This window comes from Mytilus galloprovincialis, chromosome 1 (genome assembly GCF_965363235.1).
Source record: "Mytilus galloprovincialis chromosome 1, xbMytGall1.hap1.1, whole genome shotgun sequence".
Lineage (NCBI taxonomy): Eukaryota > Metazoa > Mollusca > Bivalvia > Mytilida > Mytilidae > Mytilus > Mytilus galloprovincialis.
In genome coordinates, this window is record NC_134838.1 from 72,381,506 (window position 1) to 72,395,945 (window position 14,440).

The 14,440-nt window shown below is 31.9% G+C and overlaps 1 protein-coding gene across 1 annotated transcript in view; it reads right to left on the bottom strand.

The window, feature by feature from the left end:
• Positions 1 to 176: 176 nt before the first annotated feature.
• Positions 177 to 14,440, bottom strand: part of LOC143079627 (uncharacterized) — a 69,946-nt gene continuing 55,682 nt past the window's right edge. The window contains exons 7-10 of the mRNA XM_076255480.1: positions 3,266 to 3,400; positions 2,251 to 2,356; positions 1,585 to 1,652; positions 177 to 211 (exon numbers count right to left, since the gene is read on the bottom strand). Coding sequence (XP_076111595.1) covers positions 177 to 211; positions 1,585 to 1,652; positions 2,251 to 2,356; positions 3,266 to 3,400 — 344 coding nt within the window. The remainder of the gene's footprint in view (positions 212 to 1,584; positions 1,653 to 2,250; positions 2,357 to 3,265; positions 3,401 to 14,440) is intronic.

Consider the following 14,440-nt stretch of genomic DNA (forward strand, 5'->3'; position numbering starts at 1 on the left):
GATTAATTTTGTTTTTCAATAATAAATTAATAAGTGGCTTAACATTGCCATTTAAATGTTCTTTGTATCTGTCATATGTTTTTCAAAGCAAATAAATGCATTTTATCTCCATTTTCCATTGAAGCCCTAGTGTGTATGATTATTGCCTTGCAAGAAAATAAAATACAAAATTTATACTAGATACTTTTTAACTCATTCATACAAAGTTTGGCTGAAATTGATTTAGCAGTATAAATAGACTAATAGACATTAGTGAGACTTTTTATAGTAAGCAAACTAGATGAACAAATTGTGTCTTGTTTTTGTTTCAAGAAACAATAATTCTTTAACATGTTTAAGGTGTCAATTGACAGTTTTATTCAAATAAAATGTATTTGTAGATCTTACTTTCCTGAATATGTTTGCTGTTTACAGTTTATCTTATCAATTAATATTATTCAAGATATTAACCGAAAATTGAAAATTTTCTTTAAAACGTCAATTCAGAGGAAATAACCTAAAAGTCAGATACCTGATTTGGCTGAAAATGTCAACCAAACAATGGATGTTCGGTTGGTCTGTTAATTTCTAGACTATTAGATCTAGACCTATTAATCATTTTTACTCCGTCAGATTATTTAAATGCTTTAGTTTTTGAGATATAAGGCCTAAACTGCATTTGACCCCATGTTCTATTTTTAGCCATGACGGCCATTTTTGTTGACGAATCAAAACTAGTCACCCTGAAAAACATGCAGTTAAAGTTTGAAGGTATTTAATTAAGCAGTTTAAAAGGAAAAGTTTCTTGAAACAGTTTACGACGACGACGGACGCAAAGAGATGGCATAAGCTCAAATTGGACCCTTAGGGACCAGGTGAGCTAAGATTTTAATTTCTACGTCGTGATTCGCAAAATATTGACACCGAGGCCGACGCCTAAAATATTCCACCTAAATCTCATTTCTGCGACTTAACCGAATTGAAATAATATTTTTATAAAAAAAAGTTTTATACAAAAATAAGAGAATTTTAGAAGATCATTGTTAGTTTGCCATACCGTTAAGGGCTCAATGAAGAGATATTAATATTTCAGTCATATTTCAGAAATGATAGTCGAGATTTTGTAACACAAATTAATCACTTTTATGGGCAAATGTTCGTTCAAAATTAAAAATAAATCTATAAGAAACATGCAGGAACAAGCAAAATATGTCCCCACTCGTTTTTCAACACTGCTAAACGTTCAAAATTGGTTGGAATTATAAAATTTAAGGTATCGTCAAACAGTTACCGTTCGGCTGATGTGAAAATCGCATAATCTGTAGAACGGTGGATACCGAATGTTCAGTCTTTGGTTTATATGTTATGTGTTATGTAATATTGTATGTCTTTCAGGGGTTTTTTCACACGGCGTTGTAATTTTATGATTCTAATATCCCATTAGCATCGTTTACTTCTCTTTAACAACTGTCTTCTACCATTACCTTGTCAGTTTGTTTTCGACTAACGAGGCTGAATACACATTTGATATATTTCGCTTCTCTTGTAGTTTGCGTAAAACGAAAATGGACATGTAATAAATAATTGAATTTTTTATATACTCACTGGAGGCAGTCTTTGAAATTGATTTTGATTTGTAAGAATATTTTTCTGTTTTTGACTTTAAGTTGCGTCTGCAAATACAAATAAATACATTACAATATAATAATAAAAAACACACAAGTCTTTCGTACAAGGTTTTGTATGTAAGTTGTTCTAAATATGATAAAGGTTTCAACTTGGTTCTTTCGGTGAACTGTTAACTCAAATAACGAATGGCAATTGTCAACACACAATTGAACATTTAATTAAAATGTCATTCATGTCAGTATAAAGTACAGAATATGTGGTATGATTGCCGATGAGATGACTCTCAACAAAAGACTGAAATAACAGTTATAGGTCATCGTATACCCTTCAACAATCGCCAACACTCATTACACACAGTCAGCTATAAAATGCAACAAAATCACAAATGTAAGCAATATGTTTCAAATGATTTGTATAAAAGCTCAAAAAAACTTTTAAGAAATCAATTAAACAACAAACCAGTACAAAAAAAAATCCATAGATACAAGTATTATAAAGGATGCAATATGAATAACCCAATTTTACAACAATGATTATATATATTATACAAATGTTCAGGTATCTTTTATTTTAAAACAAATAAGAATATAAAGCTTCAATATTTTTCAAGATATAAGTACTTTTTTTGAAGAACGAACTTACTTGTAAATAAAACATCCTGCAATCATAATCAAAATGATTGCAATAAAAGCACCAATGCCTCCACCAATCGCTGTCCCGTTAAGTTCGTTCTGCAATTCTGATCTCACTGAAACAAAAACTCACATTGAAACAAGTATAATTTGCGATAATCTTCATATGGTTATTCTTATTCCCATCCATAATCACATGCTTCTAGAAATACATAGTCCGTAAGAACGGACAAGAACATTTATCTTACCGCCTATACGTGTATATGAAATATGATTTGTTTAAAGCAACCGCGTGGAGACCGTGTATATTCCATACTAGGTTAGTAGGAAGGCGGAGTTTATTTCAATACATGGTTAGTACATGTAGTGATGTTACGTCCCTCTATAAAAACAAAACGGTACTGAGAAAAAATCTTAAAGGTTTCAACAGACTATGAAAGATTGAAATAAATTCATAAAATACATTTAAAGCTAACAAGTTGTTATTGTTGGCATTTGTTTTTTAATAAACCTATGGAAGTTGGTTCATGATACTAACAGTATTGAAGGATTGATCACTTTTATAGGCCACTAGTCTAAATATCACATGTTAAGATAGTCGGTAAGATTTTGTTACATTGTGTGCTAGGGACCTAATACTATATATATGGGGTCAATAAATTCTTAAAACACATTTAAAGCTAACAAGTTGTTATTGATGGCATTTGTTTTTGAATAGACCTATGGAAGTTTGTTGATGATACTAACAGTAGTGAAGACTTGATCACTTTTATAGGCCACTAGTCTAAATATCACATGTTAAGATAGTCAATGAAACGAGGATTAAGGTACTGATATACATAAATTTGTTGTTCTTCGAACTATTGTGTTTAAACAAATGTTATACGAACGATTGTCTTCCCTTCAGTTATATTCGTTGTTTAAACTTAAAGAACCCCTATTATCTCTTCGATGTAAACTTAGTATGCAAAATTACCGGCAAACTAAGTGTGAACAATAGACACAAATATGTTAATTTGCTTTACCCTGTTCACATTTTTCACCAGTCCACCCATTTGAACAGCCTAATTTGCAGTGCCCTGTTTCAAGATCACATGGTCCATGGCAATTTAATGGACACGCTCTGTTACATAGTGGACCATACTGTGTAGACGGACATCCTTCAAACAAAACACTTAGATATAACATATATATAACTTCATTGATAATTTTGACAAGCAGATGTCGAAGGTTGATACATATATAAACAGCTTTTTAATCATTTTTGACGGATTGGACACGGCTTGGTTTCTCCTACAAAATTTACAAATACAAGAAAGGAAAACCAAGTACTATAAAATTAAAAACTAAAATAAATAACTAATGAATAGGTTGAGTTTAAGAACACTGCTTAAACATTTCAGAAAATAATTATCATTTAACCAGCAATATGATTTATATAGAATGTATCCTTAAATTGATGTATCAATAGTGCATCAAATTAACTATGCCATTGAATAGCAAAAATATGTTTAAAACAGTTAACCATGCTTTGATATACAACATATTGCATAGATGCTGGTGAATATCTTCCCTCGGAAGTTCGTGCAATATTAAAGTACAAAACATTTTAGTTACAATCAACAGAGATGTCTAAAATTCATAACGATAAAATGTGTAGAAATGTCATAAGAACATTTGATAGAAATATAATAAAAAACATATTCCTTAATGTTTCGAATGTTTCATGGCCAAGTGGAAGGACAAGTGGAAGGAATGGTGTGAGAACCAAATTTACTCCTAAATGTTGTATGGGAAGACAGAATTTAATACTGGTTCTCTGTCACTATTTAAACTCTTACATAGGGAGTGTGGCACGCATGGTCATGGATTTTCTACAAACTTCACACATTTACTAGTCTTGATGAAACAAACAAAAAATCGCAAAATTTTGGTTGCTAAGCACATTGGTTGCCATAGCAACCGATGACCGGTTTTACCTCTTATGGATATCTATCAATTTAAGCGCAAAAGGGTATTTTCAACATGATTTTTCATATTAAATGATAAAGAGAAAGAATGTTTTTTTATGATTTTTTTAAATATATGCATTTTATTAATGTAATTTAATAACTGATATTTACATATTCATTTTCAATTATAATCACATACACCCCCCTTTTTATGTGGTTTGCATTAAGTAAAACATACCCTTTTGAGGTCATTTTTGAATGCTCACAAATTTGTTTTTGCGGACACCTGAGTTAGAGTCAACCATGAATTCATAAAAACCATAGTCTATCTTACCAATGATGTGAAAAAAGTATGGGGAAGTATGTCTCATATGTTTGTTACCATGGATACAAAATGCCTAGTTTTCATTTTTTCAGAAAAAAAAATTTGAAAAGTTTTGAAACAATTGTTTTCAAACCCAATTCTGCAGTCAGAAAAATAAATAAATATAAAATTTGTAGAAATTATTGTAATCATCAAAATTTAAAACATATTCATATATAATGGTACTATAGTTTTAACTGTGTTGCTATGGAAACAATTTTATGATGATACACAATTTTAAAACAATTTTGTAAAAGTGTCAGTTTCTTAAATTTGCACAAGAGTAGGAAAACTAAAACGCTTATTAAGTTTCACTGTTTACACACGAGTGCATATATAAATAAGTATGCTAGTATAGTATATCCATAATGGTGTAACCACTTGAAGGAAACAAACACAATTTATCTAATCTGGTTAAAAGTGCTGATTATGAAAACATTTCAGTCTGTTTTCATGATTATGAAAATATACAAGAAAAACAATTACTCATTCTAGAAAAAAACAAATACAATCATTTAAAAAAATTATATATATTCAGTTGTGCAATATTTGCCATTGAATTCGTTGTCATGGAAAATGCTGTCCATTTTGAAATTATTGATGAGTGCTGATTTTTGCAAATTCGTTTTAATGAACCACGATACATAAATCAATGAATATGTTTACATAATCCAGGTCTTCTTGTATTTGAGAATTATCAATAATATTCCAGGCATTATTAGTGATAGTGTTGCAATAAAAACAACACATTGTATGCATAAACTTGTAAAACACTTTAAAATAGACTAAATCTCTCATACAAAAAACTCTCTTCTGTAAGTTTTCAATTTAATGCAGTGTCAAGAACAATGGTTTTTACAAGTTAGTTCCTTTAACTATAATTATTCAAATGCTGTAGTGAAGTTGAAAATAAACTATTTAAGAAAGGTCCTGCAATTGGGGTACTAGGCTTGGATGAAGGCGGAAAATTTGAAATATCATTGAAAATAGGGATCAATTAGACAAGGACAGAAAGAGGTAGGGCCATTTTGCCGTGAATTCTTTTCATTCGATAAGATAGCTAAATCATGTTTTAAATAGCCAGATAGATGCTAATTATAGTACATGAACATACGTCACATTATTTATTTTTATACCTCGAACAGGTATTCCTACAAAAAACAAGGCAAGGACTATTGATTTTTTTATATTGACTTTGTTTAATTTTATCATCAATTATGTGCATAAGGTACCATACCCGTCACTTGTCAACAAGCCAAATAATATCGAACAAAATCAAATGGGATGCTGTTTTTCTCATTTTGAATATATTTATATCTCTATTTGTCCTGGTCTTTTAAGGTTTTATCGTTTATAAGATAAGATAAGATAATATATATTTTAACCGGAAAACATTTTACATCAGTTGGTCATAGAAGCCCTTGTATTACTAACACATGTTATATGGCCTTTTCTAGCATTTTAACAATTCGGCCCTTCGTTCTGATACAGATGCAATAGCTCCTTGATACTTTACCTACAATCACGATTTGTAGTGTAATTGATTTGTTCTGTGGTGTTGTTTTATTTTCTGATGACTTAGGTACCGGTGCAGGCTAGGGACGGTAGTAAAAATGTCAGTACTAGTATCTACACAGTTAGTGAATTTGCGACAAAATTGCTGTTGACTGCATTTGTTACATAAAATATACTGTTCAAAAAAGGTTTCGAATAATTGTTTGTGTTGTTTTGAAACTTGTATATTACTCAATTTATTTCACTTGACTGTACATGTGCGGAGTTTAACCGGTTCGCTCATAATAAACCAGTCCATCTATAGATAGGTGTTCTGGAATAAACTCATCAATGAAGTGTCCAGTCATTCTTTGTAAATTCCTTTGTTGCAACTGATAGGTGATTAGAAATCAATTATGATTAAAACTGTCATTATCCTTATCATACACATCTTCAAATAGACTGTCCTTATGCAAATTAAAACGTAATCTCCGCCCGATCAGTTGAAATAGCATTGGTAATACAATAGCCTCATTTTAAGTTATGTGTATATTACACACGCAGCATTTGGGCTCCATTGCTATATAATAAATTCTCGTGTTATTGGTTATATTCAGGCACCTACATCAATTTGACGACAGTTGTTCCTTGCATATATGTAATAAATGTAAACACATTAATAGAAGTACGTCAATGGTATGGACAGTCATAGGAATGCACACACTAAGCGATACATTATTTTGTCTTTCATAAAATGATATACTAGTATACTAAGTAGTCAACATGAACCATAATGACTCGATGAATTAAGCCAACATCCGAAAAAATATGATAGAAACATTAAAATTTAATATAAAAACACAAAAAAGGCGAAAAGTCTAAGCGAGATTCGAAACTTATCTTCAAAACAAGCTTTGATTAGTAGTGCTATGCTCTACTGAAGGAGCCACAACGCTTGATTAAATTGTCTTATTAAGCTACATTTTATATCAGTACAATTTAGCGATGTTACAATTTTTTCACAAAAAAGTTGTTTTTTGTGTGATAAGGACACACCCAACCAATTTCATTTTTGAGGGAAAAAGAAGTATAAATTACAACAGTCACAAAAAACACAACTTTTTTTTTTGTTTGAAATGTCCTTCTGGGGGATTCCCTGTTTTTCCCACCTAAAAACATCCTAAATTTCGCATATTGAACTTTCAGCCTTTTTGAGGGTTAAATTAACTATTTATCACACATATCATAATATATGTAAATCGAGATATTGATTAATAAGCATTTTTATTTTTTGTTTTTATAGTAAATTCTATTCTGTCGGCACTTTTTGAAATTGGCACTTCTGTGAAAAAAGTTCACGGCAAATTGGCCCTACCTCTTTTTCAACTTGTCAACTAGGGATCCCCTAAAACAATGAACGTAATGGTTCTTGAGCAAACTAATGGCGAAACCAGCCAGGGTGGGTACAGTCGGCCGTTGACCCGATGGTCCCTGCTATCCATCCTGCATATTTCTTGTTTGCCGTTCTGACCGGGAGGATTTTCGAGATTTTCCAAAAAATTTCATTTCCCTACATGGAACCGCGAAAAATCTATCAGCGGGTGGCCTCGGATCTTATGACAAGCAGCGGGGGGATATAACATGCAGACAATTTTCATATAAGGGGTGCCAATGACTGCCTCAAGCATTTAAGAGAGGGCCCGCTAAATACATACTTCAGTGTATATGTAATCAACCGAATGTTTCCAATGTAAGGTGGGGGTAGGCCCTTTGGGCCCCTGGATCCGACTTAGGTAGCACTATCTTAACATTAGTAATAGGCATTGGATTATTGAAATTTGAGAAAATAACAATTATCTTTATGGATTTTTAGCAGCAAATAAAATATTGACAATATGATAACTTTACACAGGGTAACGTTAAAAGAATCATACATGTACATATAATTTGATTTTCACTGAAAGCCCATTACAGAAAGATGCGTCCGTGTACATTTACGCCAAAAAAAAATCATTTTAAAATGAAAAATAAATTATCAAATTGCTCCGAGCATTTTAAATGTAGTTGGTTAGAAAAATGTATCAAAAATCTATTCAAATCACTTTCGAAAAACCAATTTATCTATAAGATTTGAAATTTGTTATTCTCGTGAAATTACATTTTTGATTTTACCAAGATATTAAATCAAATAACAATACGTTCGTGTTAAAAATGATTTTATTTTGTCAAAAGTTTAAATATATTTAAACATGTGCATTTGCTTGCTTTAGCAAACAAAACATATTTCAATCTCATTCTTAAAAGCAGATATTGAAAATACTGACCTTTAGTATTTTTCAATTTAGTTTACAATATTGAAAAATGAAAAATATTCTAACGTGAAGCATTTTTCAATTTGATTTACAATATTGAAAAATGAAAAATGCTCTAGCGTGGAGCATTTTTCAATTTGACGTTTGAAAATGAAAAATTGTTCAATTTTTCATTTTTCATTTTACTGTGCAATATTCAAATTTGAAAAATGTTCATTATTTAAATGTGTAATAATGAGAACGAAATGCAATTTGTTTCAATATAGGCGTTTCGAATGTTTCAATTGTTGACACTTTTTATTAAATGTTTTACTATTTCCGTTCTTTTCTTTCTTGTTTTAAGTGCAATATATCTTGAAGATCTTTTTAAGGTGTGTGTCACTGTGTGTGTGTGAACTATGTGTGGTATCAACAAATTCCGAACAAGAATGGTACACGGACAAGTACGATAATGACCACCTAAAAAATCATTCTTTCTTTTATATTCATATACCTAGTCGTCTTTGTAGCTACATTTTCATACATATCTTTCGATCTATCAATCTGTCATTTATTGTATATATCTATCTGTTTATCTATCTGAATTTTGTTTTTCTTTGTCTTTTCTTTCTTTGAATTGTCGGGGTCGAAATCTTTAATTCAGTTCTCTCGAAGTGAAAAAGTCTCTTGCTCACATACATGTACATGTTGTAAGAATGGTAGAATTTTTAGACCATTGATGTTTGATTCAACAAATGATACTTGACGGGAGAAGACAAAAAGACATTTCTCAACACTGGACTTCTTTAGGAATCAAGCATGCATCAGCGCGAACAATAAGTCGTTTTTTGTTCTGAAAATGGAATAACTAGGCGATGCGGAGTAGACGAAGGAACATTAAACCATATCGTGGCTGAATGTGTCAAACATGTTAGGAAAGAAGGGAAAATATTAGAATATTAGATAGTGTCATGTCAGTTTCTGTACATGCTCAAGGAGCAGGGTTCGCGGGTGGAGAGGGGTGGGGATGGATGGATGTAGATGTTATATTATTCTGACCACTGCGCTAGTATTTGTCTTCAAATTTGTATTTTTCTGCATTGTACAGCATTTCCTAATTTTGAATCTGTTTAATACAAACTTGTTATGATTTTACATTTTTAATATGTGAAAGCAAAACGAGTATTATAGGACAAATATGTCGACACAAAAAATAGGTCTCAGTCAGTAACAATATTCTTTTGAAATAAAAGAAAGTAATAAAAAAAAACGACACTGATCGACACAAACGTATTCAAAGCCATATGCATCATGTGCATGGAACATAATTTTATACTAGTACATTGTAGTTACATTTAAAACATGATCGGTCGTGTCTGTGGCTAGAGTTGGTAAAGCATTAGCGATAGCGAATAGCAGTGGCGGGTCAAGAACTTTTCATAAGGGGGGAGGGCACTGACTGACCTACAGGGGGAGGACTCCAGTCTTGCTTTAGTGATTCCCTATATAATCAACCAAATTTTCCCCACAAACGGGGGGGGGGGGGGGCACCAACGGAAATACATATTGTTTCAACTTCTGCAATGATGACAGCGTATAATGCACATGGTCGACGCTTCCACAAAGAAAAGAAGTAAGGGACGACATCAAATGTTCAATGCAGGATAAAAAAAAAACTTGATTCTCATAGTTTTTTAACTGACACCCCCCTTTTTCTAAACTTAATTTGAGAAAAATTGATTGTAAAATATGGACATATGTAAAATTGATTTTTGATAAACAAAACTCGCAGCAATTTTACAACCCCTCCCCCTCTCCCACCCCAAACTATTTGATTGAAGTTTTTCATTCTACATTCCTTCTGCTTTCGTGACTGTAACCATGATCGGTCATGGATTCCGCGTTTTATTCGGGACATAAAACATCTCTTTTGAATAGCCTTAATTTTGTTTGCTAGTCAAAAGAAAGGTAAATAAAAAGTTAATATTTAATAGATAAATCTTTTGTTAATGTACAAGTTTTGTGTGTCTGTGTGTGTGTGTAAAAATCGTCTTCTATCGAGTCATGTCGCTTTTTTCTTATATATCATTATCTTGGTAACATTCGTTACTACTCCCAAATGGCATGACAGACTGAGACTTGAACCCTACTAATATTCTAAAACAGTAACTTTCTTTTTCTGTACCTGCCTACTAGTATCCCAAGCTATTAATTTGTATATTTGTATGAATGTATTACAGTTGTGGTCTTTATTCAATTTGCTGTCATCCATAACTTATTTTTTCATCGTTTTATTAAAATCTTTTTATTTTGTTTCTTTTATTGTTTCGATTTTTGGGTTTGTTCGTGCTAATTTCCTATAATAATGATGATAACAAACTAAAAGTTATAATTAGTTTATTTCGCTTCGTCTACCTATTTTTTGTTTAGCAACCAACAGTCAATCAATCCAGCACTTAATTATTTGTTACAAATAAAATTGAGAATGGAAATGGGGAATGTGCCAAAAAGACAACAACCCGACCATAGAAAAAAACAACAGCAGAAGGTCACCAACAGGTCTTCAATGTAGCGAGAAATTCCCGCACCCGGAGGCGTCCTTCAACTGGCCCCTAAACAAATATATACTAGTTCAGTGATAATGAACGCCATACTAATTTCCAAATTGTACACAAGACACTTAAATTAAAATAATACAAGACTAACAAAGGCCAGAGGCTCGGCGGGGTTAAACATGTTTGTGAGATCTCAACCCTCCCCCTATACCTCTAGCCAATGTAGAAAAGTAAACGCATAGCAATACGCACATTAAAATTCAGTTCAAGAGAAGTCCGAGTCTGATGTCAGAAGATGTAACCAAAGAAAATAAACAAAATGACAATAATACATAAATAACAACAGACTACTAGCAGTTAACTGACATGCCAGCTCCAGACTTCAATTAAACTGACTGAAAGATTATGATTTCATCATATGAACATCAGGCACAATCCTTCCCGTTAGGGGTTTAGTATCATACCATCATAACATATATGAGAAGAACATAACCCGTGTCATGCCAACAACTGGTTTTTTGAATAAATGTGTTTAGTTCCGATGCAAAGACCCTATAAGTGAATCAATATTAACGCCAAAATATGCAATCTTTAATGACCTGACAACAGTATCGTACCTATATCCCTTCTTAATAAGTCTATTCAAAGGTTTTGTTAGTTTTTGAGGTGAATACTGACACCTTTGTGCTTTATAAAGAATATTTCCATAAAAAATTGGATGTGAAATACCTGAACGTATAAGAAGTCTGCATGTTGAGCTATATCTACGAATGATGTCCTTATACCAATGATAAAATTAAGTAAATGTTTTGACTAGTTTGTGATATCGAAAACCCTGGTGTAATAATTTTTCAGTAATACATAAATTTCTCTCGTTAAAATCTAAAACATTGCTACATACACGAGCGAATCGTACAAGTTGAGATATATAAACACCGTAAGATGGTGACAAGAGTACGTCACCATCTAAAAAATGGATAATAAACGATAGGAAATGAAAAATCATCTCTTTTATCATAAATTTTAGTATTCAGCTTTCCGTTAGTGATATAGATATCAAGATCGAGAAAAGGGCAGTGGTCATTGTTAGTATTAGCTTTATTTAAAGTAAGTTCAACAGGATAAATTTCTTTAATATACATACTGTCGTCATTATTGAGAGCCAAAATATCATCCAAATATCTAAAAGTATTATTAAATTTGTTTATCAGATGTTGTTTCGATGGGTCTTTGCTTTTTTTTGTCATAAATTGTAACTCATAGCAATACAAAAACAGGTCCGCAATAAGTGGTGCACAGTTAGTCCCCATTGGAATTCCGATAATCTGACGATATAAATGTATATAATGGTCCTTTCATATTTTTTACAATTATCATTTCTCTGCAGGGAACTGTTTTGGAATATTGTTTCATATCATTTTGTTATACGCTTACGGAAACATGATTGTGCAAGGTTTAACTTAATAATGTAAATGGCAGAAAGTTGATAAACTTTGTAGCATAGCTTTCATTTCTCTCCTTTTTATGTAACAATATATAAAAGTTATGGAACTTTAACCACTGTAGGGTAAAATAAACTGTTTCATACTTTTTACTTTCCCCTGAATTATAAATTAAAAAAATCTTTCCTTTCTGTTGTCAGAATAGGAACGATAATTTGACAAAGAGACAGCAACCCGACCAAAAAGCAAAAGCAGTCCAAGGCCATTAGTGGGTCTTCAATACAGCGAGAAAATCGGGAACACGGTGGACCCTTTACACAAATGTGTACTAGTTCATCGAAAATGGACGTCACATTAAATTCCGAAACATATTAATAAAAGTAAATAAAAAGAAAATTACAAACAAAACGAACTTATAAGGCTACCAGTTTCTTCTTTTTTATTCTATTATCATAGTACTTAACCTTGTTTATAAGTAGGTTGTGCAAGCAAATGCACTTTCTGTGTGACTTTCAAAAATAACTTGATTGTTTCCAGTGTGACTTTCAAAAATAACTTGATAGTTGCTTAAGGTATGTCATATTTTTCAAACTTTTCGGAAGTTGACATAATATATGTATAGAGACACCTGTCTTCTGTTGAATACAATAAAAGTGTTTCCAAGGGACTTTTGGTTGTGTGTTTAGTTGGTTGTTATTTCGATGCTGTGTAAGCAACTTCTTTTTCTGTTTATATTAGTATATATCAAATCGTCGTGTTGCGATGTAATAGAAAAAAGGTATGAAGAGAATTATAAAGCCATAGTTTTAATAGAGATTCTGCTGAGAATACCAACTTACAGAAAAAAAATGATAAAAAAATTAACTGTCGATATATGTGATACATAATTGATTTATAATCCTAACGTAATCCTAGGTATCGATAATAAAATTACAGTCTTTTTTTTTTTATCAAAATCGATTGCAATTGTACTGACTGATTTTGTAGGCTCATACACATGCTGGTTTATAGGTTGTTATTCGCTTTGAATTTGGTTGTGCACCTAAAACGATTTAATCCCTAAGAGTTCTATATGTGCGCCGTAAAGTTATTTTTCTCTCGAATGAATTGAATTGTTTTAAATTTTTCATTTTGGAATCTTTTGTAGCTGCTGTGCGGTGTTGGTTTTCATCAATGTTGAAGACTGTACTATGAATTATACTTGCTTACTTCATCATCATTTAATGTCTTGTGGAAAAAATGTTTCTGTGGCAATCATACCACATCTTTTTTTTGATGAAATTATGAATAAAACAAACACTAGTATTTGACAGTTCAGTTACAAAGCACGCTATTCGATTGAGTTAATGAATAAACGGAGAGCGCGCGGCAGCTTTATATATTTTCATGTGCCATACATGCTATATATATATGAATTTTTATAAATGTACATGTATCAATTGGTGATGCTTTTTGTACTTGCTTTTGGGGAAACTTAGAAAAAATAAGATTGCAACGTTTCTTCGGTATTGATCATGTTTATTGATTATTTTTTTCAATTCGGGACCTCGGGATTTCATGTTTTTTAAGTCCGGGATTTCGGAATCAGGACCCCCGGCCCCCTCAACATAATATCAATGATTGGTAAAGAAGGCGAGAGACTTCAGCGTGTGCACTCTTGTCGTAATTTGAAATTTTTTAAATAATTTGATTTAAACATTTATCGATATTGCTTCTTTGTTGATACTATTATTTTTTGTGTAGCTCGTCCGCTCCCATTTTATTCGTTATGTAAAAAGAAAGTCACAACTGTTTTGTTTTTTTACAGGTATCACGAAACTTTAATCGTGTCCCATATCATGCTGATAATTTTAGACATAAAATCCATCTTGATCAACATGAATCTTGCAAGTATCCCTCGAAGTGGAATATATAGAGGGGTGATGTTGAGGTTACAAAAAGGGGATGTTGGATATAGGATTATAAAAATTGGGGTAGTGAAATCAAGGGGACAACAAAGGTGAGATCTGGAGAAAAAAAAAGGAATTTAGGAAAAGGCGCACACCGAGTCACTAAGATTTAAGTGTTGTTTACTTTTTTTTGGAGGGGGAGGAGGGGCGGGC